A 27,419-nucleotide genomic window follows, 5' to 3' on the forward strand; every position below is an offset into this window, starting at 1 on the left:
CTCTTTCTGCCCCTCTCCCACTTGTGCTCTCTCTCTCTGTCTCAAAAGTAAATAAACATTAAAAAAAAAAAAAAAGTAATGAATACAGATCATTTGCCTGCAGTTGGTGAACCTCTTGGTTCTCATACGTTGTATGCTGGCACAATGGCGTTCTGTAAACTAGGTTGACATGTCCTGTGGTAAAAGTCGAGTCAGGATATTTTCTCACCAAAAAATAAAAGATAGTACTTTCTCAAGTTTAAGGTATTTTTTTCATAAATTTGTCCTAATTGTTAGTGATTACTATTACTTGAAAAAGCAAAAAATTTTAACTGAGAAACTGGAAATATATTTATACTCAGGCTTTTGCTTTTTTACCTTTGTTCCTCTTGATTGTAGTTTGTTCTAAAGGACATATGCTTCTGTCTGTGAATTTAAACTGCATATATATATATATATATATATATATATATATATATATATAGTTATAGTTATAGTTATAGTTATAGTTATATGGTTTTATTTCCTGCTAATAAAATGCTTCCTTGTTCATGATACAATTAAATATGTCTGTTTGATGGGGTTGTTTCCCTGTCCCCAGCTCTGCAGCTCATGGATGATGGTACAACTGTCTCACATGTCCTTGTTGAGTTTCTTAACTGAGATGTTGTAGATACCACAAAGATGATGTTCCTTTAATTGTGTTTTTAATGTAGAATACCTTGTCCTTTTAAAATATTTTGTTTCTGGTTCATATTTACATGATGTAAATGGAATGTGGAATGGACTGGAAAACATGAAATAGCTCTTTAAAGATGCCTGACTTCAAAATGAATGTTGCCATTTGTGGTTAGAAATGAAAAAAAAAAAAACTTTCATGAGTTGTATTTGAATTCTTTTAGGTCATAGTTGTATCTTAGCTTAAAATTCTGTATATTATAAATTAGTAGTACTATCTGTGCATTGTTTTATTGCTTCACCTTTAAATTGTCCATAGTGCTTAATAGAGATAGAACATACAACACACACACAAACACACACACACACACATAGAGAGAGAGAGAGAGAGAGAGGGAGTAAACCTATATTTTTTTTGGTTCTGATAATATATCAGTGAAAGTGATTTAAAAATATTTGCAGTTGATCTCTTACAAACTAATCTTATGTGGGTTTTACAGTCTTTTAGAAATTAAGTAGTAAAAAATATTTCATTGACCCATTTATTCACTGAAATTAGTAATATGTGACTTACTGAGGCTTAAACTGGGAAATAAAATATAACAGTTTCTATAGTTATATTTTAAAAAATAAAAGAAACCTGGGAGTTTCTGTGGTTTGTGGTAGAAATACCTAGTATGTGGAAGACCTTCCATTAGATTTGCCAAATATTGGAAACCTGCTCTGTGCAAGACATCTCACTCAACCTTAAAGAAATTTTGAAAGATGACTAATTTGCCTTTGAGGCAAAGAGAGATCAAAAAGATTGTAAATTGTTAAAATAGAAGCTTGATTAGGACATGAGTCTCAAGATGATAAGGTTTTTGGGGGTGACAGTGGGGTTATGGGGTCCAGGCCGATGGCCAAGAAAGAATTCTTAAAGATGCTGTTGGTGCAAAACGGTGATTTTATTAAAGTATGGGGACAGGAGCGTGGGCAGGAAGAGCTGCCCTGGGATGATGAGGAGACATTGGTTATATACTTAGGAGTTGAGGGAGGTAAAGTCAAGGGGAAGTTTCCAGTGAGATTTTCATATGCTAAAGAAGACTTCCAGGATATTGGAGGCCTAGCTATTATCAAGCTAAGGTTGTTTTCCCTGTGGCAAAGCATTAGCATTAGGACAGTGGGGAGTTCTGGAGAAACATTTTACTCTGCCTGCCTCAAGTATTTGTCAATGGACTGCAAGTTACAAGGAAATTTAGTTCTGCCATTTCCTTCTTTGTTTCCCACATCACTATGGAGGGATGATTTTGGGGCTCCAGGAAACAGAGTCTATAGGTTTCTGGAGATTAGGCTATTGATAAGATTGCCTTTTTCCTATAATTTACTAAGATATTCATGAATAGATGGAGACTCAGGTCTTGTAGGACTATGATCTCTATCAGTTAACCATTTGTTTTTCCCCTTTCCTTTGTTCTCAGGCAGCCAAGAGGAATATCACACATATCCCAACTGGTGTGGGGGGGGAGGGGGCAGGGTTGTGGCTTGTCAGCATGCCTCATGCTCCCTCATCACAAGAGATTGGAGTGGGGACACTCTTAAGTGTTAACTTGGTTGTGGCCACAGGAAAGTGTGTGAGGTGTCCCAATCCCTGGACTGCGCTCACAAACTCTCTACTCCAACCCACTCCAAGTCTCACCTTTTATATTTTGTAAATTCTGCACTCATGTAAAAAGGAGAGACAAACTTTGAAAAAAGTTTTTTGAATGGTAGGTTAAGTAAGAAGCTGATAAAGGATATTGTCACTCTGTCGGAGTTCCCTTCCGGGTACAGCTCAGTGGCTTGGTACTGCCATCACTGAACGTGGCCATGCTTGAGTATACAGTGAGTTTATTTCAAAGTTTTATGGATACTTGCTACAGAATCAGTTTACACAGTGTATGTTTTTCCTTTCTATGTAGTTTTTTCCCTTATTGTAACTTTTTTTAACGCTTATTTTTGAGAGAGAGAGAGAGAGAGAGAGAGAGAGAGAGAGTGTGTGTGTGTGTGTGTGTGTGTGTGTGTGTGAGCGGGGGAGGGGCAGAGAGAAAGGGAGACACAGAATCCAAAGCAGGTTTCAGGCTCTGAGCTGTCAGCACAGAGCCCAATGTGGGTCTTAAACCAAGAACCACGAGGTCATGACCTTAGCCGAAGTTAGACTCTTAACCAACTGAGCCGCCCAGGTGCACCCCCCCCCCCCATTGTAACTTAAGAATTCAACGTTACAAACATTTTAAATCATCAGAATTTATTTCCAGCATAGGTAAACATGATATGAAGTGATGTCATCTATCACACACACATGCAGGCATTCTTACTTATAAGAACATGGTATGAAATACCAGTTTAGTCAGTTATCTCAAAAGTAGTGTCTGTCTCATAAGGTTATGGGGATTAAATGAATTAATGTATGTACTCAGAGCAGTGCCTGGCGTATAAAGAGCATCAGGATGCAGACTAACGTGAATAGTGTAATACCATTTGTTAAAACAGGGTTTGGATATATTGTACCTAGAAACTGGTGAGTAAAGGATATTTTTGAGAGAATAAACAAAACTGGAAATAGTTTCTTTGGGAAAGAGGAGAGAACCTGGGGGGTAAAAGGGGGACATATATCTTGTCAACCTTTTAACTGTTTTTAACCATATATTAATTTAAAAAATAATGTCATGTTTTAAGTAATTTAAGAGAATCTACTTTAGGATGAGAATCTGTGTTCTTTTCAGATGGTCCTGCCGAGGCACCAGTGACCAATGGGAACACAACCACGGTGCCATCCCTGAATGATGATCTGGACATCTTTGGACCAATGATTTCTAATCCCTTACCTGCAACGGTCATACCCGCAGCTCAGGTATGTAGTAAGAACATGGTTTTACATCATCACTGCTTATTTCCTTTTTGAAAACCCTCAAAAGTTCAATTTTGAAAGAATTGTCTCTGAGCAGTCTCTGATTTGAAAGCTTACTGTTCTTTAGGCCAGGGGTTGACAAACTAAGCCTGCAGCTTGATTTTGCAAACAAAGTTTTATTGGAACACAGCCATTCCATTTATTTACATATTGCCTGTGGGTGCTTTTACATCACAAAAGCATATTAAATAGTTCCAACACTCTTTGACCCAAAAGGCCTAAATATTCACTGTTTGAAGTGTGCTGACTCTGGCTTTAGGCAAACAGTGGTGTTTAGAGTGAGTAAATGGGAAAATTCAGACTATTTCAACCTTGCCAGAGATTAACACGGTAACTTCAGAGGTTTTAAAGTTAACCATAGGTGTATAAATATTGATTATATAAGCTAGTAGTTCTATTTTTATGCTCTATTGAGCCATCCTCAAGATAGTTTATTTCTGGTTGCCGAAAAATCAAGAATAAGAAATTGTAGCAAATTAAGTACTCCTTTCTTATGAAGATAGTTGTTTTAAGTTAGCTTTAAAATTGTTTTATTATTGAAGTATAGTGGACATACAATGTTTCTACTTTTAAATTTTTAAAAAAATTATTTAGGGCAATATTAATGATCAGGATTTCTTTTCACATTGATGATAAAGAAATTTTGAATTCTGTTCCTGACGTTACATTTTGCCTTTATTCCTTTTTTTAAAATTGTAAATTGTTTAAAACTTTAAATATTTTTTCAGCTTTATTGAGGTATAATTGACAAATAAGATGGTAAATATTTAAAGTGTATATTTCACTTCCACCATCAACACACCCATCACCTCACATATTTACTTTTTTTGGTGAGAACTTTAGTTTTTTCTTTACAAGTTTCAGTTACACAATACAGTATAATCAACTGTAGTCACATTAGATGTCCTCAGACCTTACTCGTTTTATAACTGAAAGTTTGTATCAACCTCTATTTTTTGTCCACTCCCAAGCTCTGGTAACCACCATCTATGAATTCAACTTTTCTTTTTAATTCCACATACAAGTGATCCCATCAAGTATTTATCTTTTTTGAAGGTGAATATATTAACTTTTAGGAATATAGGTTACTCTTAAGCATACAACTTTAAAATTCTATTTTAAATTTATACTTTATAAATGAACAACAGTGTGTTTTGGTACAGCATAATTTTTGAGGTAAAATATTTCTTTTTCTCTAGAAAAACTGAGCCAAATGAAAATTGTTTGGGTGGAAAGTTTTAATAAGAACTTATGTCTTATTAAGAAGACTAATTGCTTATACTTTTATTATGCATTTTTTTGTTATGATAGTCGTAATTACCACTAGAATTGAGCAAATAAATGTCATAGAAATTAGCTTATCAAAATTGCAGCATTAATGTTTATTTTCAGAAAAGATAGCTTTATTTTTTGGCTCTGTTCCTTCTCCCCTACCCCAAAACATAAAATGAGGGACTGTTACTACTATTGTTTCAATTAACATTAATTACCTTGTGAATTTGTGCAGGCATGGGTATGCATGTGATAATAAAAATTGTCTAATGCTAATGTTTTGGCTTCAGAAAGAAGCATTAGGTTATTTGACAATCTGAGCACGAAAAGCAGTTTCTTTTGGTCTAGTATTCTAGTGAGGCTGTTTTATCTGCTAAACTTCTTTGGATTCCATTGGAGTATGTGAGTTGCTTTGCAACCACACAGAGAATTAGACCCCACATCTGAGGCTTCAGTGTACTTCATGTGTTCTTTTCGGTATCAAAGCAAGTGGAACAATGCAGACTTCATTTAACTCTTAAGTAGCACCATGACCACAATACGGGGTGTGGCTTCTACCTTTATGAGGGATTGGTTGGTCTGGCCTTCATGCTTTGTGCATTCTGCATCAGCAACTAAGAGTAACAGAGTTGATTTTTTAAATCCCATCTGATTCTTTTTTTAGAACATTGATTTTGGACCAAAACTGCGCCAGTTGTATTGAGCCCTATAAAATATTGGGTGAGCAGAGTTATCTTTCATCTGAACTACATGCAAAGATTAAAACCCAGACATGTTTTCAAAATGTCTTTGAAAATGGGGAGAGGGGAAAGGCAGGTTAAATTACACATTTTATACATATACTCTAGCTATGTAACTTACTAATTTTGGTGAGTTTCTATTATGTAAAATTGGATAGAAATAGGAATTACTCTGAACCCTATACTCTTTCAGTCCTGATTTTACTCATAGTAAAAATTATATTAAAAGATTTCCCACTCATGTGAAGACGAGAGAGATTTACCTGTTTGGCTGTGTAGTCTTCTGAAGGAGGTTGGAAATACTCACCTGACCAGAATGCATATGTATATTGGGGGTTCCCAGGGAATCATTCCAGAGTCCTCAAAGGTGACTTACAGAAGCCATCCCATTCCTTCTATCTCTAACACACATAAACCAACAGTATCTAGACCTGTACAGGTGCTGCCTTGACCTTGGATCAGCCTTAGGATCCCAACAGCCAGAGAGAACCTTTGGTTTAGGGATTCTGCAGCCTCTCAAAGTGTAAATTGACAGACAAAAGTTGTTCTCCTTTAATCCTGGAGTTACACTGCTGTCAAATGGAGCACCAAAAAATAAAAAATGGACATAGGAGTGATTACTAGTCATGCTATGTGGTTTGGCTGTTTTTAGACTATGACCACGTTGAGGTAGATGTTCCATTTTATGTACCTTCATCAGAAGAAATACACGTTTAGAGCATGTGGATATTAGGCTGCTCTAGTATGAGACTGTGGTTTCATTTTCTGTGGTTTTAGTCGCTTACAGTTTGGAAGCAGATGATCTTTCTTCTGATATATCACCAGGTGATCAGTAGTAGCTTAACACTTGTCACGGTGCCTCACTTGTCATTTACCTCACTTCATCTCATCACGTAGGCATTTATCATCTCACATCATAAGAAGAGTACAGCATATTTTGAGAGACCACATTCACATAACTTTTATTATAGTATATTGTTCTACTTTATGCTCTCTGTGCCTAATTTATAAATTAAACTTTGTCATAGGTGTGGGTGTATAGGAAAAAAAAAACCAGTATATATACGTTTTGGTACTATCCATGGTTTCAGGCATCCCCAGGGTACTTGGAATGTATCTTGGAAAGTGTATGGGGGTGTGGTGAGGGGGACTACTAGAATAGGTTTCCCAGCCATTTTGGATTTTCTTGTAGTTTCATCTCTTCCACAGGGAATAGACCTCAGGATTTTGAGCAGGTTCTTAGACTGAACAGAAACTAAACATTATGAAAAGATTACTTAGTGAGATGGTTGCTTCATTACCTAACAAGTTAAACATTGTGTGCTTAATTCTGCCATTGTGCAGAGCACTTCTAGTGGTCATCAAGCAACTCTGTAAGGTTAGAAGTCCTATCTCCAAGTTTACAGAAGAGAGTGGAGACTAAGTGACAGTCTCAGGGCACAGTGTAGCAAGCAGTGGGACCAGAGTTCTAGTCCTGGCAGGCTGGCTCCAGTGCACTTGCTCTTAGTCTCTGAGAGTTTCTGCTGCATCACTGGTAGTTAGGTAATATTTTATTCCAGTGCATTCCCATATTTGGTATTCCACTGTGTCCGAGTCCTTACACATTTCAGACTTTCTGCAAAATGCAGTGACTTCTATCTCAAAATGCTTGCTTAATTTGTCATAGTAGATTCAACTATTGTTCTCCTTAAATTTGTGAATACAATGCTTGGATGGTAATTTATTGCTACTTTTTTTAGCCAAGTTGTTAAATGTTTGATTTTTTAAAAAACTAAGGTAAATTTGTTTACAGGATCTTTAACTTCTACCTACTACTCACCTTATTCTGTAGTTTGAGAAGACCCTTACCCAGTTTCTACCATTCTTCTTAGAATTCTTTGAAACTCTTCATATCTAAAACAATTTCATGTAAACAAATGTGAATGTGATTGAATAAATGGCTGCAGAGATCATTAAAGTGAAGTTATTAGCTGTGATTGTATAATCTGTGTGCACATATAGGTTAAGTGAACATTTTTCTTTTGTATTAAGTATCTGAATGTTTATTTCTATTTTCCAAAAGTGGAATGAAGATATGGTTGAGAGTATAGGTGAAGTTTTGCTGTACTTCATTTCTGGATAGACTAGAAACATTCTACTATGAGGTTAAAACTGATCTAGATTAGGTTTACAGAAATATGATGCAGCTTTTGAAAAACAAAGGCTTTTTTTTTCAAAGACAAAATCAGCCTTTGCAAGACCCTCTTGCAGTCTGCTGTAGTTCTTTATTCTAAGGGATACCAGTTCCTTGAAATAGTTGAAGTGGATCCCCAGCATCTCCCATGAATGGTGGTCCTCACACAGCAGCCACATACTATTGTTGAACCCACTGTGGTCAGGATATGATGGGCAAAAACGCAGTGTCAGTTTAGCAGGTAAACACAATTTATTATGAAAGAGCTTTGATCTAGTTCTCTCACATTAACAGATTTAAAATAGGAAACATTGTATCTTTATCCTAGATGTTGGTTTTGTGTGGGCTTGTGAATGATCCTGATGTCATCATATTACCTTCTACAGTTGTGTAATTTCTAATTCATTTAGATTTTAAGGAAGGGATGAACTATGTGTTAGTATGCAGAATTTGACAGCTTGTTTTGGTATTTGTCTCAGGGGACGCCCTCTATACCTGCAGCTGCCACTCTGTCTACAGTAATATCTGGAGATCTAGATCTCTTCACTGAGCAAGCTACAAAGTCAGAAGAGGTAGCAAAGAAACAACTCTCCAAAGATTCCATCTTATCTCTGTATGGCACAGGAACCATTCAGCAGCAGAGTACTCCTGGTAATTCATTTTCAAATCTGCTTTCAGTGAATTGCAGTAACATTACTAGAATACCCTTTGTATGATATTATTTCTTCCTATTTTTCCATGTACCAGGTGCTTCTTTGCAATTTGTGCAACTACAAAACTGGTATGAAGCATTAGAATTAAAAAGCATATACAGGATTCACAAAACTTTATTTAGAAGTAACACGCTGTTCACATATCACTTAATATTGTTTCACAAGCTTACAGGACATGGGTTATTTTTGAAGAATTATTTTGATTTGCATGAAGTTTACAACTTTGTGTACAGTATGGTATTTTCTCTGTAAGTAAACAATAAGCAATCTGAATTATCACATGAATTCCAAAACTGAGTTTTTAATAATTATAATGAAAGACTAGCACAGTAAGATCTATTGTTTACATAGTTTGAATCTGTCAAATGCACTCCTTCTAAAATAATGAGCTGGAATTCTAGGACACTTGCTTCCATTAAAGCCAGACACCATCAGCTCTCAGTTGTGTATCTGATAGTGGGAGACAAGCCGTGCAAGTCAGCACAAACAGCACATAATCTCATGCTGTGGAGTTTATATGGCTATTGCATAAGATATATCTAGCCTAAATTGCTCAGGTTTGTAACTGATTTGTGTGCATTTTGGAAGTAACCAGCTCTGAGGTTGTGAGTCGGTCTGAGCAGGAGCAGATTGGAATTAAAATTTTTGCTGTGGGTTCTTCAGAAAGATGGTGATCCTTTTTCTGTGATTATAGAGGTGAGTGCAACTGTATACAGTAGCCCTGCTTTCTTCATTCATTTTCTTTTCATGGTTCTTAAAATGCAGGTGTGTTTATGGGACCCACAAATATACCATTTACCTCACAAGCACCGACTGCATTTCAAGGTTTTCCACCAATGGGCGTGCCTGTGCCTGCACCTGCAGCTCCTGGCCTTCTAGGAAATGTGATGGGACAGAGTACAAGCATGATGGTGGGCATGCCCATGCCCAATGGGTTTATGGGAAACGCACAAACTGGTGTGATGCCACTTCCCCCAAATGTGGTTGGCCCCCACGGAGGAATGGTGGGACAGATGGGCGCGCCCCAGAGTAAGTTTGGCCTGCCGCAAGCTCAGCAGCCCCAGTGGAACCTCTCACAGGTAGGGGGTCATTTACTCTCCAGCGTCTCCAAAATCAAAGAAATGGGATTCATTTTCTGAATGGTTTATTTAAAAATAACAACATGGCAGAAAGATCTGAGTAAGGATAATGTATCAGATGGGACTTGTCTATAGGTATTATGAAGTTACATCAAACAGACAAGTGAGCTGTCACTGACCCTATATTTAGAGTATTCTGTAAAGCAATGTTAAGCATTTTTTCATTTCAGAGTATAATACTGGTGAACATCCTGTTTGTAACAGCTGGAAATTATCTTGGGCATCTTGAGAGACTTCCTCTCTGCTACCTGTGAAATTAGCACCAAGCTTCAACCCAGCTCCCTGGTGGGGCATTTTTATAGTCCACTTAGACCTGCCTATCTTCACTACTAAGTTGGGGGCAGGGAGTGGTTTCCAGTCTCAAAGCACTATTTTGTAAGGGATCTAGGCTGTTCTTCATGTCATATGCCTACTGCCCCTGGCTTTATAAAAGTTTGTTTAAAAACCTTTGTACAGTTGAGTTTCCTTTTTACTTATGGACAAGTACACATCTGTCTCAGACATCCCCTTACGTTATAAAATCCCATTTTACTTGTAAAACTTTTTTCAAATCAGTCTATTTTAGCGCTCCATTCTGACTTTTCTGCATAGACAAAGACCCTTAGATTTAGCTTCATGCTCCAGCCTCTCTTTCCCTTACAGTTCCTGTTTGGTGTTCCTCTAGCACTGGGGGGAATCTTGGTTTCTGTTCAGCTGTTTTACCTTGAGAGCATTCAGAGAATAGTCTATACTGATAGTTAACATTACTAAAATCACTGTATATCCTGTGAATGCTTTTACTATCACATTTTAAAGATTGTTTTAAGTACTCTCCACACCCAGCATGGGGTTTGAACTTAAACCCCGAGATCAAGAGTCACATGCTGTACCAACTGTGCCAGCCAGGAGCCCCTACTGTCATTGTTTAAAGGAAGTGTCCACCCTCTGGAAACCTCAAGTACCAAATGTCAGTAACAGCTTTTGTGTAGCCAAAATACTGAAGTACACTCAGCTCAAAGTTAAGGTGCTAGATGAACCAGTAAGGAGTTAACGTTGGCTTTTACTTTCAGGCGTGCTGAGGGGTGCTGCTGTTTTCCAGCACCCCTCAGTGGAATCTGTTCGCCAACGAGGTGGTTTACAACCTTTAGTTGGTATGAAGACGTGTACACTATGCCTCATCAGCAATGTGGTGAACGTTAGTGTCTTTGCAAGACCTCTGAAGAACCTTATTAAGAATACATTCCAACCCTGAGCACAGATTTTTGAATCCACTCTGTACTTTGTGATAAATCTTGCCTTTCCTTTCCTTATCATCAGTCTTAGAAGAAGAGAAGTACCATAGTGAAAGGGTTAGGATGCTTATATACATATATGATTCCAGTCTGGAAGAAAAACACAGGTCATCTTATACCTTATATAATGAAAATTAATTTTAGATGTTTAGTGGTTAAGCAAAAGAAAATGTATGCTTTACAGCCTTTTTTTAATACTTAGGAAGTATTTAGAACCATTTAAGATTTTAATGAAGACAGAATAATACCTGTCATACACAGTATATAGTTTTGGAGTATTTGACTTTCTAAAATTTACTCAGTCCTTATAGTTAAAGCACAACATCCTGATATAGTTGAAAGTTAGACTAGTGGACTCAAATACAAATTCAAAGATTGCTTTGGTGTTTTTTCAGGTGTGGTTAATCTTTGGGGGACAAGAAATGGAGTCTTGAAAATGAATAAATAGGATTGAGATCACTTTATGGACAATGCTAAAAAAAAAAAAAAGTGGAAGGAAAGAACAAGAAGGAAACAAAATAGCTATTTGCTTTCTCTAGGGAAATAATTGTTTGGCAGTCTACTTATACCCCTGTGCTTTGACTAATTTTCATATTGATGAAAAATACTTCTATAATTGCTATTAAACTTCATTATCTCTTTGACTAAATTAACCTCAAAGGCAGCTTCTAATAAATGTCTGTGGCTCAAGAAACAAGAATTAAAAGTGAAGTAAACATCCTAAAATAAGCCTTTTATGTTTCACAGATGAATCAGCAAATGGCCGGCATGAGTATCAGCAGTACAAACCCCGCAGCCGGTTTTGGCCAGCCCCCCAGCACAACAGCGGGCTGGTCTGGAAGCTCATCGGGTCAGACTCTCAGCACACAGCTGTGGAAATGAAAACTGCACTGCAAGTTTCATCCAGAACTACCACCTGACATTCCTTGCTAAAACGCATCTAGTTCCCCTGTTTATTCATGTACATATTTTTTTTTTCTTTTTCCCCATTTGTTCATATTAAGAATTATCTGACTGACCGTGTTGGTCTGTACAGATTAAATTTGATGTGAAAAGCAGGTTGAGAAACGATTTTATGTCAAGGGCAGCTTTGCTCATTTCCCATGATTTCGTAAACCACATTATTTGAGAAGCTGCTCAGTCAACTTGCATAATCAGTTTTACTCTCGATAAAAGTATAGCTCTAATGTTTGCATATAAGGGAAGTAGTTATCATGTTAGTAATACCTCTAACAGTATAAACCCCACCCCCAAATTAGCCAGTAATCCTGTAGGAAGGTACTGTATGATCAAATGTTTAATCATATAAATAGAATGTAAATGTGTCACTGAGCACTGTTTTCTAGTGTATCAAAGTTCTTTTATTTCATCATTCACTTCACTGTGCTGTTGTTATGATGTGCTTAACAGGGAACGTGGTTAGTGAAAGGAAGATAAACCTGGATGTTACTACAAAACTTAGTTTAACGAATGTTTAAAGAACTCAAATTTTATCTGCCTCTCTTGTAATTTGGATCTCTTCTTATGTACATAGTGCTAATAACATGAAGACCTTTCTCTGCACTATATGCAAACAGGGTAACTAAACAAAGCCACTTTCAATCCTTGAAGGTATATCCAGGTTTATGACAGTAATTGTGTTTACATTTTATGGTGCCTAGTATTGACAAAATGTTATATCCCTATATTAAACAGATAAATCCATAGACCTTTTTATTTTTGTGGGTTTTATTTCCTACAATGTATACTGCCACCAACCATATGAAAATTACTTAATATTGCAAAGTGAGGAATTGGGAACATTTAGTCAACAAAATACCTGTCCTTTGTTTCTAAAACCAGTTCTACCAGTTATAAGGCCAAATGGGAAAAAAAAAAAAAAAAAAAAAGTACACAAGATACTCACAGTGTATCCCGCAGTGTCACTAGCTGTACTGTACAAAGAACTTCCAGTTTCGTTGTAGGGAAAACATGCAGAACAAATGAAGACAAAAAACACACACTTTATACCATCCAGTCAGCCGTGTTAACTGGCAAGCTCTGCTTAAACAGATGTCCATCAGATGACAGTCAAGGCTGCTGTACTGAAGTAAAGTGAACAATACCTGAATGTTTGGCAGCCTGACCTCCAAACGTCCTCTCCCACGTCCACCAACCAGGCAAACTGCACCAGTTGCTGCTTCAGTTTCTTCAATTTATACCTCAATTTTCACCGTGTCCAGGTGGTACTTTGGCTCGTTGGCTAGATTAACCTTCTCTGTCCGAGTGTGCCACACGAGAACCTAGAGGGGAGGGAAATCTTTTGGGTAGCCATGCTTCTTAACGCTGACGCTCAACAAGGTCAAGCAGCACAAGTGAAATGAATACCTTGGTGCAGTTATTTGCTTTTGGTTCCAGCTCTTCAACTGTTGTTATCTGTTTTAGAAAATCAGATTCTTGCATCCCTGGCTGGGATCCACGACGCTTAAATACGGCTTTTGGATTGGACAAGATGACTTGAAGACTGACAGCAAATCCTTTGTGAAAAGTGAGAAAAAAAAAAAAAAAAAGACTTTAAAATAAAATAATTGGCGTACTTCTCTTTTTTCTGTAAAATTTTGGACACATCAGAAATTCTTCTACATGCCAAGTATGTGCCAGGTCTTGGCTCTCAGAGTTGAATAGTAGGAGCATTACGTGTAGAAAGCAACCGGGGCACTGTGGTACGTTCAGTGCCACGACAGAGGTGTACGCACAGGGGCGGGGGACAAGAGCCACTGTAAAATACAAAGTCTAGGCTGTTGACAAGAAGCTGCTCGTTCATAGAGGTCATCACAGCCCGGCCTTCGACACTCTGGGAATTGAGAACTAAACGGAAACATAGCTGCAGAGCATACAGACTTACCCTAACTGTCCTCGGGGTGTAAGCCTGCCTGGGTATCCTGCTTGTTCTTTAACACCTTTATGTGTGCTCTCCTCAGAACCAGCACTGCTGCGATTTACTTTTGAGTTTAGAAGACTGAGGAGTGCAAGTCAATTAGCTAGAATATGAAAAATCTGTAATCATTTGGTTTAAATTTCTAATTTGGTTCAATCCGACAAGGTTGGGGTGGGTGGGGGGGGAGGTTTGGAAGTCAGTACAGGAGGTGTCCAGCCATTTGATAAATTTGGTTTTGGGGTTTAATTTTTTGAGGGAAACATTACTCTCAATTGCCTTCAATGGTTTGGTCATGAAAAATCATTACTATTGAATCTGGCTTAGGAAACCCTATGTTAAAGGCTTAGTTGTTAAACACACTGCAAGCTTTCTCAGCAAGCAACTGCTGTTAACCTTTGTGGTTGTTTTGAAAGTCTGAGGTCCTGGACCTCTGCTCTTTATGACTAAGCTAACACTGTTAAGTTAGATACCCTCCCAGAGTCAAAGCTGCGAGGCCCGATCTCCAGGAACGTTCCTTACCAACTTTTCGCCCTTTTCTACATTTCTACATGAATTGATTTATGCTTCTTTTTGCAAAAGCATAGTTAGCAAAGTAAGTTCCAAGTGATACTAGGCAGTAAGTAATTGGGGAGTTGTAAGAAAACCACAACCAGTATTCTCATCACTCCACATGCCAGACTGGGCCACTTCCATGTTCTAGACCCTGCCCTCTTCACAGGAAAGTCTCCCACTAAGCTAGCTCCCCACAAATACAACTTGGCTCAGCACCTGCTGAGTGAGGCAGAACAAGTGAAACAATCATGAAGCATTAGCCTGAGGACTGGCCCAGTATCTCCCACCAGTCCTGGAGGGTGGCGGCACATTCTAGCAGAAAGAACACTGAATTTAAAGTTAACAAGCCTTTTGATTTTGTCTAGATCCTTGTACTTGGGACACTGGCCAAGTCACTGAAACTTTCTTGATCCTAAAGCTTTCCCATTTCCTCATCTGCCAAGAGGGGTGTGACACCTTGTCAGCTCAGTGTGTCATGTAAAATTAGCAAATGGAAAGACCCCACTAACTGCACAGCACTGTTCATGAGGTACTATGGTATATACATAAAAATACCATTAGAAATATGAAGGGCAGGTGGCACTGGCTGCCATCTATGGCCGGAGAACAGGGTTTACAGGGAAAGGGCCTGTGAAAGTGGTGGCAGAACCAGGCCACCAGCATTTCACACCACTTGGCTAAGGAGCCTGAAGCCTTCCCCAGACAGCCAAAACAGCCACAGACCTCTTCAGCAAAAAGCCAGAGGTTCAGATTCACACATAAAAAGTAACTTTTCTAACTGGTGATTTTTGTGCTCTAGGAGGCCTTGCCTTTTTTTTTTTTTTTTCCATGTACTTAAAAATAAGTTTCATACTTTTTCTACAGTTGAGGGTCTGCCCTTCTCCATCACTGAAGCTCCTGGTATATTTTTCACATGGCTTCAAGGTACTAATTGTATTTCCCCTTTCTTATAATTAAAAAAAAAAAAAAAAAAAAAGAATCCGGGGTGCCTGGATGGCTCAGTTGGTTGAGCATCCGACTTCAACTCAGGTCATGGTCTTGCAGTTCGTGAGTTCGAGCCCCGCGTCAGGCTCTGTGCTGACAGCTCAGAGCCTGGAGCCTGCTTCGGATTCTGTATCTCTCTCTCTCTCCCCCTCCCCTGCTCATGCTCTGCCTCTCTCCGTCTCTCAAAAATAAATAAATGTTAAAAAATTAAAAAAAAAATAGGATCCAAACCATACAGAAGTCGTTCTGAAAATGTGAAGCCAGTTTGATTTCCTTCATTTTCCCAGAAGTCATTTTTTTCTTTTAAAAAAAAACTTTTTTTTTTAATGTTTATTTATTTTTGAGAGAGACAGAGACTTAATGCGAGTGGGTTACGGGCAGAGAGAGAGGGAGACGCAGAATCAGAGGCAGGCTTCAGGCTCTGAGCTGTCAGCACAGAGCCCCACACGGGGCTCGGACTCACGAGCCGTGAGATCATGACCTGAGCCAAAGTCGGATGCTGAACCGACTGAGCCATCCAGGCGCCCCTTCCCTGAAGTCTTTAACACATTCATCATGGTGACCACTCAGAGATTCAGATTAAGTGTAGTTTCTTGCTTTCCTTGGCTCGGGAATACCTTCTAGCTCTTAGAGTTACACAGCACAATCTACCAACTTAAGCAAAGCTGCCAGCCAGCTGTGAAGCTAGACACTGTTTTGCTGTGGGGTCCTTTCCTGGCCTCACTGGAGAACAGGGTGCACCTGGCAGGCCAGCACCCTGGAGAGAGATTTTCCTGGGTGGCTCACCGCAGCAGCAAAGTGATTTTCTATGATCTAATACAAAAGGGGGAGGGAGGCAATTCAGAGGCTTTTCAATCTCCTACTTTGCCCGTATGCCCCTGCTGGGTGAGCTCTTTAAAGGAGGCCGGTCACAGCCAGCCCCAGGGACTACACACTACCCAGGCCCACACCCTGGGTTGCCTTTCAGGGAATCATGACGTGCTATGAAGCTGGGGAGTTAGAGAGTTCTCCCTATGAGAGCAGGACAAGGAGTTTTTAAGCTCCTCAAACCACTGCTTCCAACCCAAGATGGAGATCTTGGGTTTTCTTAGTTTCCAAGTATTTATGCCTCAAGTATTTTATGTGCCCTTCCTTTTTTCTAGTGAAATTAATTTAGCTTTAAAGATGTTTGCAGTAGTTTTTGAGATACTGGGAGCCCTACAAAAAACATGGGACTAGGATTCTCTGTCCTGGTCAGCTGTATAAAAAATAAAATGCAAATGAAAACTGGTGATTCAATGTGAATGACTTGTTCAAGTGAAGTAGAGATAGGGTCCCTAATGTAAGTATGTATGTATCCCCTATGTATGTATGTGTGTGCGTGTATATGTGGATGTGTGTGTAATAAATGTGTTAGACATACATAAACGTAATCTAACAAATACTTATTTTTTCTAATACCTAGCAACATAAAATTCAAAATGCCTGAGCTACAAAAATTACCATGTGTACAAAGAAGCAGGAAAATACAACCCCAAATATACCCCATATGTTCAAAAAGGGGAAAGACTGAGCATGCTAAGGAGAGTTATGGAAGATACAAAAAAAAAAAAAACCCAATGTGATCTCACTGTTGTGAAAAATATACTGGCTGAGATTAGCAGCTGATAAATCATTGCAGAATAAAAGACTAGTAAACTTGAAGAATGAACAATAGAAACTACCAAAAGGACACACAGAAAGGAAAATATCAAGACCGACAGACATATCAAGACACACACACACACACACACACACACACACACACACCCCAAAGAAACTGAATGAAAGGTTTGGAAAGAGGGATAGGAAAAAAAAAAAAAAATGAAAAAACTGAAAACTTACTAAATTTGGAAATCAGTAAGGATATGTAACACTTGACCTGACATAAGATGCACCACCAAACAATACAGAATCCACAATCTTCAAGTACACATGGGACATTATCAAGATAGGCCACATAGTCTGGGCCAGAAATCAAATCTCAATAAAGATGAAAGAATTCAAATTGTACAAAGTGTTTCTCTGACCACAACAGAATTAAAATAGAAATCAATAACATGAAGCTATCTGGAAAATCTCCAAACATTTGGATATCAAACAATGTAATTCGAAATAGACTATGGATCTAAGAAACCAAAAGGGAAATGAAAAAGTGGTTAAATGAATGAAAACAGTGGGATGTATCTAAAGCAGTACTTAGATGGAAAATTAATTTTTTAACAGCTATAAACAAATTTATTAGATAGGAAGGGTAAGTTCCCACACCTTTTTATACTTTAAAAAAAAGGAGCAAATAAAACCCAAAATGAATAGAAAAATGTACTAATAAACCTATGAGCTAAAATCAATGAAATAGAAAATAGAGAAGATCAATGAAATAAAAAGCATGTCCTTTGAGAAAAGAAGTCAAGAAAATTGATAAATATCTACCCAATCAGAGGGGGAAAAAGAGTAATAAGTTACCAATACTGGGAATATTGGTATGTATTCTACAAATATAAAATGATAAAGGAGTATTAGAAAAAACATTATGGCAGAAAATTTGACAACTTACATAAAAATGGACAAATTCCTTGAGAGAAACAGCTATCAAAGTTCAGTCATGAAGAAATAATCTACATAGCCCCATATCAATAAAGAAATTAAATTTATAGTTCAAAATTGCCCACACCATCACCCCCCCCCCCCCCACACACACACACCCAAACCAAAATAAAACTGAGAAAACAAACTAACAAAAAACCTCCAGGCCCAAATAGTTTCACTGATGGTATCTACCAAATGTTTAAGGAAGAAGTATTAGCTTTTTGTATAGAAAATAAAAAAGGAAGGAACATTTCAAATCCTCTCAAGCCAGCATTTCCCTAATACCAAAACCAAACAAGTATTAGGTAAAAAATAAAAAAGATTACAAGACAAGGTAAGATAAGAAAACTCCAGGTCTAACAACCTTCATGAACACAGTAAAATTCTTAAAAGTTTTAGCCATTTGAATCCAACTATAAATCATGACCAAATGAGGTTTATTCCAAGACTGCAATGTTGCTTTAACATTTCAAAATCAATCAGTGTAATTCACCAACTTAAGATGTTATAAAAAAGAAAAATCTATTGTAATAAATGTAGAAAATGCACTTGACAAAATCTAACATCAAGATTTTTAAAAAGCCACTCAGCAAACTAATAAAAGTGAACTTCCTCAACTTGGTAAAGGACATCTACAAAAAACCTATTGCTGATATTATATATACTTCATGGTGAAAGACAGTGTTAAAACCCCTGAAGATTGCAATGAGGCAAGGTTGTCGCTGTCAACTTTTACTCAACAGTGTACTGGAGGTCCTAGCCATTGCAATAAGGAAAAAACAAACCAAAACCAGACAAACTGGAAAAAGAAAAAGCAAGTCCAGAAAATCTCTTCCTCTTTCAGCCATAAACACATCAGTAATGCTTATCAGTTCCTTCTGTTGTGTATCAACTTCCTCTTACCTCCACATACTTGTCCCACTGGCATATTCTTTTCTAATTACACATAATCTAATCTTAAAAGCAAGGGTGTTACAAACCAAACTTATTTCGAATTCTCACAGGATAGATTTTGGCAACATTACAGTTCGGCCACAATAAAGATACTAATGGCCTTTTTTCCTCCTGACGGTCAGCTCTGGCTAGTGATACTGGAATACTGTGCTCTTGACACACTTCTACTACTGGCAACAGGTCTGGTAATTTCAAAAGTTGGTCTCTACTCACTTGAAATAAAAAGAGACTATCAATTTCCAAATTAAAATGTATACACACACAGTTGTCTCAGGAATTGCTGAAGAAAGATGTGCAATGGGGCACCTCCTTCTAATTCTCCCTGAGGTGACCCCCTCTCCTTTCATATCTCTTCTTAGCAGAGCACATCCAGTCTTTTGCAGAGTGTGTGTGTCAATCTTCCGCACCCACCCACCCCCTTTAATGAGATATAATTCATACATGCCAAAATTTGCTCTTAAAGGATATGTGTGATTAAATGGCTTTTAGTATATTCATAACTCTGGGCACTTTTTTTTAAAGTTTACTTATTGGTTTTGAGGGCAGATGAGGTAGGGGCAGAGAGAGAGGGGGAGAGAGAATCCCAAGCAGGTTCTGTGCCATCAGCACAGAGCCTGACAAAGGACTCAAACTTACCAACCGAGAGATCACGACCTGAGCCAAAACCAAGAGCCAGACGCATAACTGACCAAGCCACACAGGCACCCCTGGGCACTTTTTTTAAAAAATTTTTTTCATGTTTATTTATTTTTGAGACAGAGAGAGACAGAGCATGAACAGGGGAGGAGCAGAGAGAGAGGGAGACACAGAATCTGAAATGGGCTCCAGGCTCTGAGCTGTCAGCACAGAGCCTGACGCGGGGCTCGAACTCACAGACCGTGAGATCACGACCTGAGCCGAAGTCGGACGCTTAACCGACTGAGCCACCCAGGCGGGGCACTTTTTAAAAAAAAAACTATGTTTCTCTATTGAATGGCCTTGGCACCCTTGGCAAAAATCAACTGACCACAATGTGAGGGCTTATTTATGGTCAATTCTCTTCTATTGATTCATATGCTTATCTTTATGCCAGTGCCACACTATTACTGTACCTTTATATACTCAGTTTTCAAATCAGGAAGCATAAATCTTCCAACTTTGCTGTTTTACAAAATTGTTTTGGCTATTTGGAGTTCCTTGATTTCCCATGTTAATTTTAGGATAACCTTGTCAATTTCTGAAAAAAGGGCAGCCAAAATCTTGATAGGAATTACCCCAAATCTACAGATTAATTTGGGGAATATTGCACCATTGGAGTAATATTATATCTTCTAATCCATAACACTGTCTCCTAATCCAGGAACATAAAATGTCTGTATACTTATCTAGTTCAATTTTTCTAAATGTTTTACAGTTTCCAGTATATAATTCTCATACTTTTTTTATTACTAAGTATTTTATTATTTCTGACACTGTTGTGAATAAAACTGTTTACTGGTTTCCTTTTCCAGATTGTTCATTGCCAGTGTATAAAGGGGGCATCTGGGTGCCTCATTTGGGAAAGGTCTGACTCCTGATTTCGGTTCAGGTCAGTATCTCATGGTTAGTAACACTGAGCCCCACATTGGGCTGTGTGCTGACAGCATGGAACATGCTTGGGATTCTCTCTCTCCCTCTCTCTGCCCCCCTACCACTGCTCATGTGCTCTCTCTCTCTCTCTCAAATAAGTAAAATGTAAAAAAAAAAATGCATTTCATTTTCATATGTTGATCTTATATCCTGCAACCTTGCTGAATTTATTTACTAGCACTGATAGCTGTGTATGTATTCTTGAGGATTTTGTACATAAAAGATCATGCTATTAAGATATTTTACTTCTTCCTTTCCAACCTAGATGACTTTTATTCCTTTTTCTCAATAATTACCCTAGCTACCACCTGTATTACAATGGTGAATACAACTGTCAAGAGGGATCACCTTTGTCATGATCTTTATGGGAAAAGCTTTCAGTCTTCAGCTGTTTAAAACATTAGCTTTTTCATAGATGCCCTACATCAAATAAAAGATGTTCTTTCCCATTCCTCACTTACTGATCTGTCTAGTGTTTTTATCATGAAATGACATTGAATTTTGTCAGGTGCTTCTTCTGCATCTATTGATTTGATCAGGTGGTTTTTGTGGTTTGTTCTACTGATCATGGTACATTACATTGACTGACTTTTGTATATGAACTAACCTTACAGTCCAGTGATAAATCTCACCTGGTTATGGTGTATAATTCTTTTTATATGTTGCTGGATTAACTCCACCAGTATTTTGTTTAGGATTTTTGCATCTATATTCATAAGGGATATTGGTAAGTTTTTTGCTTTGTGATGTCCAGTTTTGGGATCAGGGTAACAATGGTCTAATAGAATGACTTCAAATATGTTCCCTCCTTACTATTTTTTGGAAATGTTTGTGAATGATCAGTCTTAATTATTTTTTAAATGCTTGTTAGAATTCACCAGTAAATCTGGAACTGGGCTTTTCTCTATACAGGTTTCATTGATTACTAATTCAATCTATTTCTTACAGGTCTATTCAGATTTTCTATTTCCTTTTGAATCAGTTGTTTTTTTGTTTTTTGTTTAGTTTATTTATTTTGAGAGAGAGTGCATGTGTGTGTGGGAAGAGGGGCAGAGAGAGAGGAGAGAGAGAATCCGAAGCAGGCTCAGCACTGTTAGTGCAGAGCCTGATGCGGGGCCCAATCCCATGAACCATGAGATCACAACCTAAGCCGAAGTCAAGAGTAGAATGCTTAACCAACTGAGCCACCCAGATGGCTTTTCAAAGCCCCTATGGAATGAAATATTATCTAAGATTTTTCTTTCTAATTTTTTGATTAGCTTATTGTTTGCCATAACTATTACCATTGCCTCAGGAATCTGCAATGATAATCAACATTTTGTTTTTACTTTTGTTTTTATTTAGTTTTTGTTTGAGGTTTTTGTTTTCCTATTTTTTATTTTTTAAAAATGCTCCCAGGAAAAGGCTGTTTGTACTGGGTGAGATCTGAGTGAAGTCAGATAAAGACAAGCTTGGAGAATGGGATTTTCTTTTTTTTTTTTTTTTTTAGAATGGGATTTTCTAAAGACCTGTTAGGTCAAATAATGGAAATTCTCTTAGAATGAAGCTTTGAATAAGTTCCAACCCTGTTCTTCCCTCCCAGTGACTGCTAGGATAAGTAGCTGTTGATTTTCAGCCTGACTCCAAGGCCACCGTGGAACTAGGGAGAAAGGGACAGGAATAGGGCAAGGTGACACAATGTAATACTCACTGTTATTACCAACATTTAACCATTTTTCTTGAACAAATACTCCTCAGAGTGATGCACACTTTGGGTTAACTTCCACAGTTGTGAGAAAGTTGATTTTGATAATCACTGTTTTTATAGAAGATAATATTCAGAGGTCCTTACTCTGTCATTACCAATGATGTTCCTGCCTTTCTCTTTTTCAAACTCCCAATCCCACTGTGACCATTTCAGGAGAATAAGTTAGGAAGCAGCAGCCACAGTAATGTAGGGCATGAAGGTTAAAAATGGAAAACTGCCGAGGAATCAAAAAATGCCTTGAGACAAATGAGAATGGAAATACAACATACCAGAACTTATGAGATACAGCAAAAGCAGTTCTAAGGGGAAGGTTCTTAGTGATAAATGCCTACACAAAAAACAAAGATCTCAAAAAACCTTTTTTCCTTAAAGAACTAGAAAAAGAAAAAAAATCACCAAAAGTTAGAAGAAGTAAGTAAATAGCAAAGATCAGAGCAGAAATAAATGAAATAGAGACTAAAAAGTTAATAGAAATGATAAATGAAACTAAGAGCTGGCTCTTTGAAAAGATAAACAAAACTGACAAACCTTCAGCTGGAATCACCAAGAAAGAGTGGGCTCAAATAAAATTATAAATAAAAGAGAAGGCTGTGGCTCAGTCAGTTATGTCTGACTGTGGCTCAGGTCATGATCTTACAGTTTATGAGTTCAAGCCCTGCACTGGACTCTGTTCTGACAGCTCAGAGCCTGGAGTCTGCTTCAGATTCTGTGTCTTCCTCTCTCTCTGCCCCTCCCCCACCCACACTCTGTCTCTCTCAAAAATTCAACATGTTAAAAAATTTATTTTTAATAAAAGGCATTACTATTAACAAGACAGAAATGGAAAGGATAAGAAACTACTATGAACAAATACAGACTAACAAATTGGACAACCTAGAAAAAATGGATATTCTCCAGAAACATACAACCTACCAAGAATCATAAAGAAATAGAAAATCTGAATAGACCAATGACTAGTAAGGAGACTGGATCAGTAATCAAAAAACTCTCAACCAAATAGAAGACCAGATGGCTTCAATGATGAATTTTACCAAACATTCAAATGCTTCCAAACATTTTATGAGGCCAGCAATACCCTAATACCATAACCTGACAAGGTTACCACAAGAAAATTATAAGTATCTTTGATGAACATAGATGCAAAAATCCTCAACAAAATGTTAGCTAACTGAATTCAATAATAAAAAAGAATCAAGTGATCAAATGGGATTTACTCCAGGGACGCAAGGATGATTCAATATCTGCAAATCTATCAGCGTGATCTACCAGACTAACAAAATGAAGGATGAAAATTACGTGATCATCTCAATAGACACAGAAAAAGCATTTGACAAAATTCAATATCCTCTTGTGATAAAAACTCTCAACAAAGTGCATACAGATGAAATGTACCCCAACATAATAAAGGCCAGATAGGACAAGCCCACAGCTGACATCATACTTAATAGTGAAGAGCTGGAAGTTTTCTCCCTAAGGTCAGGAACAAGACAAGGATGCCCACTCTCACTATTTTTATTCAATATAGTACCGGAAGTTCTAGCCACAGTGATCAGACAAGAAATAAAAGTCATTCAAATTGGAAAAGAAGAAGTAAAACTATCATTATTTGCAGATGACATGATACCAAATATAGAAAAATGTTAAGACTCCACCCAAAACTGTTAGAATAAATGAGTTCAGTAAATCGCAGGATAGAAAATCAATATACAAAAATTTTCTCATTTCTATACACTAGTAATGAACTATCAGACAGAGAACTTAAGAAAACAATCTCATTTACAATTGCATCAGAAAGAATAAAATGCCTGGGAGAAATTTAACCAAGAAGGTAAAAGACTGACATGATGATACAAACTGAAAACACAAATAAATGGGAAATTATTCCATACTAGCAATTGGAAGAATATTGTCAAAATCTCCAAACTACCCAAAGCAATCCAGAATCAATGCAATCCCTATCAAAATTCCAGTGACATTTTTCACAGAAAAGAAACAACTCTAAAATTTGTGTGGAACCACAAAAGACCCTGAATAGGGGGTGCCTGGGTGGCTCAGTCAGTTAAGCAGCCAACTTCGGCTCAGGTCATGATCTCGTGTTCCGTGAGTTCGAGCCCCGCATCGGGCTCTGTGCTGACCGCTCAGAGCCTAGAGCCTGTTTCAGATTCTGTGTCTCCCTCTCTCTGACCCTCCCCCATTCATGCTCTGTCTCTGTCTCAAAAATAAATAAACGTTAAAAAAAAAAATTAAAAAAAAAAAAAGACCCTGAATAGGCAAAGCAACTTTGAGAAAGAAGAGTAAAGCTGGAGGCATCATGTTCTGTGATTTCAAACCACATTACAAACCTGTAGTAATCAAAACAATAAGGTATTTGCATGAAACAGATACGTAGATAAATGGAACAGAATAAATAGCCCAGAAATAAACCCATGCATTTAGGGTCAGTTAATTTAAGACAAAGGAACCAAGAATATATACAATGAGGAAAGCACAGACTCTTAAATAAATGGTCTTGGGAAAACTGGACAGCCAGATGCAAAAGAATGACACTCAACCACTGTCTTACACCATACACAAAAATCCACTCCAAATGGATTAAAGACTTGAGTATAAGATCTGAATCCATAAAACTCCTATACAAAAATATATGTGGTAAGCTCCTTGACAGCAATCTTGGTGATGACTTTTTGGATCTAATACCAAAAGTAAAGGCAACAAAAGCAAAAATAAACAAGTGGGACTATATCGAAATAAAAGTCTTCAGCCCAGTAGAGGAAACCATCAGCATGATAAAAAGGTGACCTACCCAAATGGGAGAAAATATTTGCAAATCATGTATGTACAGGGGCAAATGTCCCAAAATATATAAAGAACTCATATAACTCAACAGCAAAAAACAACAACAATCTGATTAAAAAATAAGCAGAGCACCCGAATACACATTTTTCTAAAGAAGATAAACAACAGCCAACAGACACATGAAAAGATATTCAACATCATTCATCATCAGGGAAATACAAATCAAAACCACAATGAGATATCACCTATGTTAGAATGGCTCATATCAAAAAGACAAGTAATGACAAGTTTTGGCAAGAACATGGAGAAAAGGGGACCCATGCACACTGTTGGCAGGAGTGTAAATTGGTACAGCCACTATGAAAAACAACATGGAAGCTCCTCAAAAAATTAAAAATACCATATGATCCAGCAATACCATTTCTGGGTATTTAAAAAGAAAGTGAGGGGCGCCTGGGTGGCTCAGTTGGTTAAGTGTCCGACTTTGGCTCAGGTCATGATCTCGCGGTCCGTGAGTTCGAGCCCCGCGTCGGGCTCTGTGCTGACTGCTCAGAGCCTGGAGCCTGTTTCAGATTCTGTGTCTCCCTCTCTCTCTGACCCTCCCCTGTTCATGCTCTGTCTCTGTCTCAAAATAAATAAACGTTTAAAAAAAATTTTTTTAAAGAAAATGAAAAACTAACTCAAAAAGATGTATGTACCCCCCACTGTGTTCATTGTAGTATTATGTACAACAGCCAAGGCATGGAGGCAACGTAAGTGTCCACTGATGGATAAATGGATGAGAAGATGTCTTACGTATATACACAACATAATATTATTCGGCCATAAAAAAGAAAGAAATCTTGCCTTTTGCGACAACATGGATGAATCTTTTTTAATTTTTTTTTTTTTTAATGTTTATGTATTTTTGAGAGAGACAGAGACAGAATGTGAGTGGATTAGGGGCAGAGTGAGAGGGAGACACAGAATCCAAAGCAGGCTCCAGGCTCTGAGCCGTCAGCACAGAGCCCAACGTAGGGCTCAAACTCACAAGCTGTGAGATCATGACCTGAGCGGAAGTCGGACACTCAACCGACTGAGCCACCCAGGCGCCCCAACGTGGATGAATCTTGAATGCACTAGGCTAAACGCAGTAAGTCAGAGAAAGACAAATGCCAAACGATTTCACTTATATGCAAAATCTAAAAAAGAAAAACTCACAGATACAGGGAACAGACTGATGTTTGCCAGAAGTAGGGGGGTGGAGGGTGGTCAAAAGTACTAACTCTCAGTTACAAAATAAAGAATTCCTGGGCGTGTAAAGTATAGCCTGATGAATACAGTTAATACTATATTTTATATTTGAAAGTTAAGAGAGTTCTCATCGCAAGAAAAGCATTTTTAACTATATGTGGTGATGGATGTTAACTAGAATTCCTGTGGTGATCATTTTGCAATATATAAAATATCAAATCATGTTGTACACCTAAAACTAGTGTGCTATATGACAAGTATGTATCAATTTAAAAAATGGAAAACTGCTACTGAGTGATTTTTCATAATCTTGTACCTTCTAGCCTTGGCATCTGTGAACTATCCAACTGAAAAACAGATGTGTTAATAGTAGTGTTTGAGGAATCATTTTCATTACACTTAAATTACTTAAATCAGATATAGAAAGCAGAAAATAGGGCTGTATAAAAGGAATGTTGTCTTTCCTCCTTGACTATCATTTCTAAATTGCCACTATATCATGTCAGTCTTTAAGTAGAGATTTTCAAGGTCCTAAGACTAAATACTCAAGTGATATGTGTGCTTCCAAGGGGTAGACAGAGCTACAACTTTCCACATTTACTTCCAATTATACCTTACAATGATTTTCTTCTAGTGCAGGAAAGGAACGAAAAAGCATGGCCTGGCTGTAAATGGATCTGTTAATCTGCTTCAGAATACTGACACTTTATGTTTGCTTCAGGGTAAACCCCTCCCCGCTTTTTGTTGTTGTTGTTGAATTTTTAAAACTCCTCAAAAGCCAGTCACTGTTCTTGTGGGAAAAAATAAAACACTCTTCATTTCTAAACCGTATTCTTAATCTATAAACAGTTCATTTAAATCTTTACTCTGAAAACAAACCATCACAGAAACCTAAATCTTCTAAGGAAACCGTCAGGATGCTGAATCAGGATGAAAAGAGTGAAAGATAAGTTAACAAGGCTTAATTAACTGGACACCAAAAATATCCACGACGGAGATTTTCGTAAGCTGGTGGCAGAGAAGTATGGCACGCTTCATACTGAGGTTCAGAAGATAAAGTGGTTCTATTGGCTCAATAGCCAAAAAGACTGTGATGGGAAGTGAAGTGCTGTATGTACTGAGAATGG

At 37.7% G+C, this 27,419-nt stretch overlaps 2 protein-coding genes across 7 annotated transcripts in view; one reads left to right on the forward strand and one right to left on the reverse strand.

Moving 5' to 3' along the window:
• SMAP1 (small ArfGAP 1) overlaps positions 1-13,407 on the forward strand; it is a 206,648-nt gene extending 193,241 nt beyond the window's left edge. For 3 of the 6 annotated variants that reach the window (XM_078447061.2, XM_078447062.2, XM_078447063.1), the window contains 4 exons: positions 3,402-3,529; positions 8,251-8,422; positions 9,250-9,563; positions 11,642-12,600. In XM_078447061.2, the coding sequence (XP_078303187.1) occupies positions 3,402-3,529; positions 8,251-8,422; positions 9,250-9,563; positions 11,642-11,776 (749 nt within the window). In that variant the 3' untranslated portion in view covers positions 11,777-12,600. Of the gene's footprint in view, positions 1-3,401; positions 3,530-8,250; positions 8,423-9,249; positions 9,564-11,641; positions 12,601-13,318 lie in introns of those variants that run through there. The other 3 variants (XR_013555666.2, XM_078447065.2, XM_078447064.2) reach the window with 3 other exon arrangements.
• B3GAT2 (beta-1,3-glucuronyltransferase 2) overlaps positions 12,762-27,419 on the reverse strand; it is a 90,666-nt gene continuing 76,008 nt past the window's right edge. The window contains exons 3-4 of the mRNA XM_060615876.3: positions 13,262-13,410; positions 12,762-13,176 (exon numbers count right to left, since the gene is read on the reverse strand). Coding sequence (XP_060471859.1) covers positions 13,090-13,176; positions 13,262-13,410 — 236 coding nt within the window. The 3' untranslated portion in view covers positions 12,762-13,089. The remainder of the gene's footprint in view (positions 13,177-13,261; positions 13,411-27,419) is intronic.

The sequence above is a fragment of the Panthera onca genome, chromosome B2 (genome assembly GCF_046562875.1).
Source record: "Panthera onca isolate mPanOnc1 chromosome B2, mPanOnc1 haplotype 2, whole genome shotgun sequence".
Lineage (NCBI taxonomy): Eukaryota > Metazoa > Chordata > Mammalia > Carnivora > Felidae > Panthera > Panthera onca.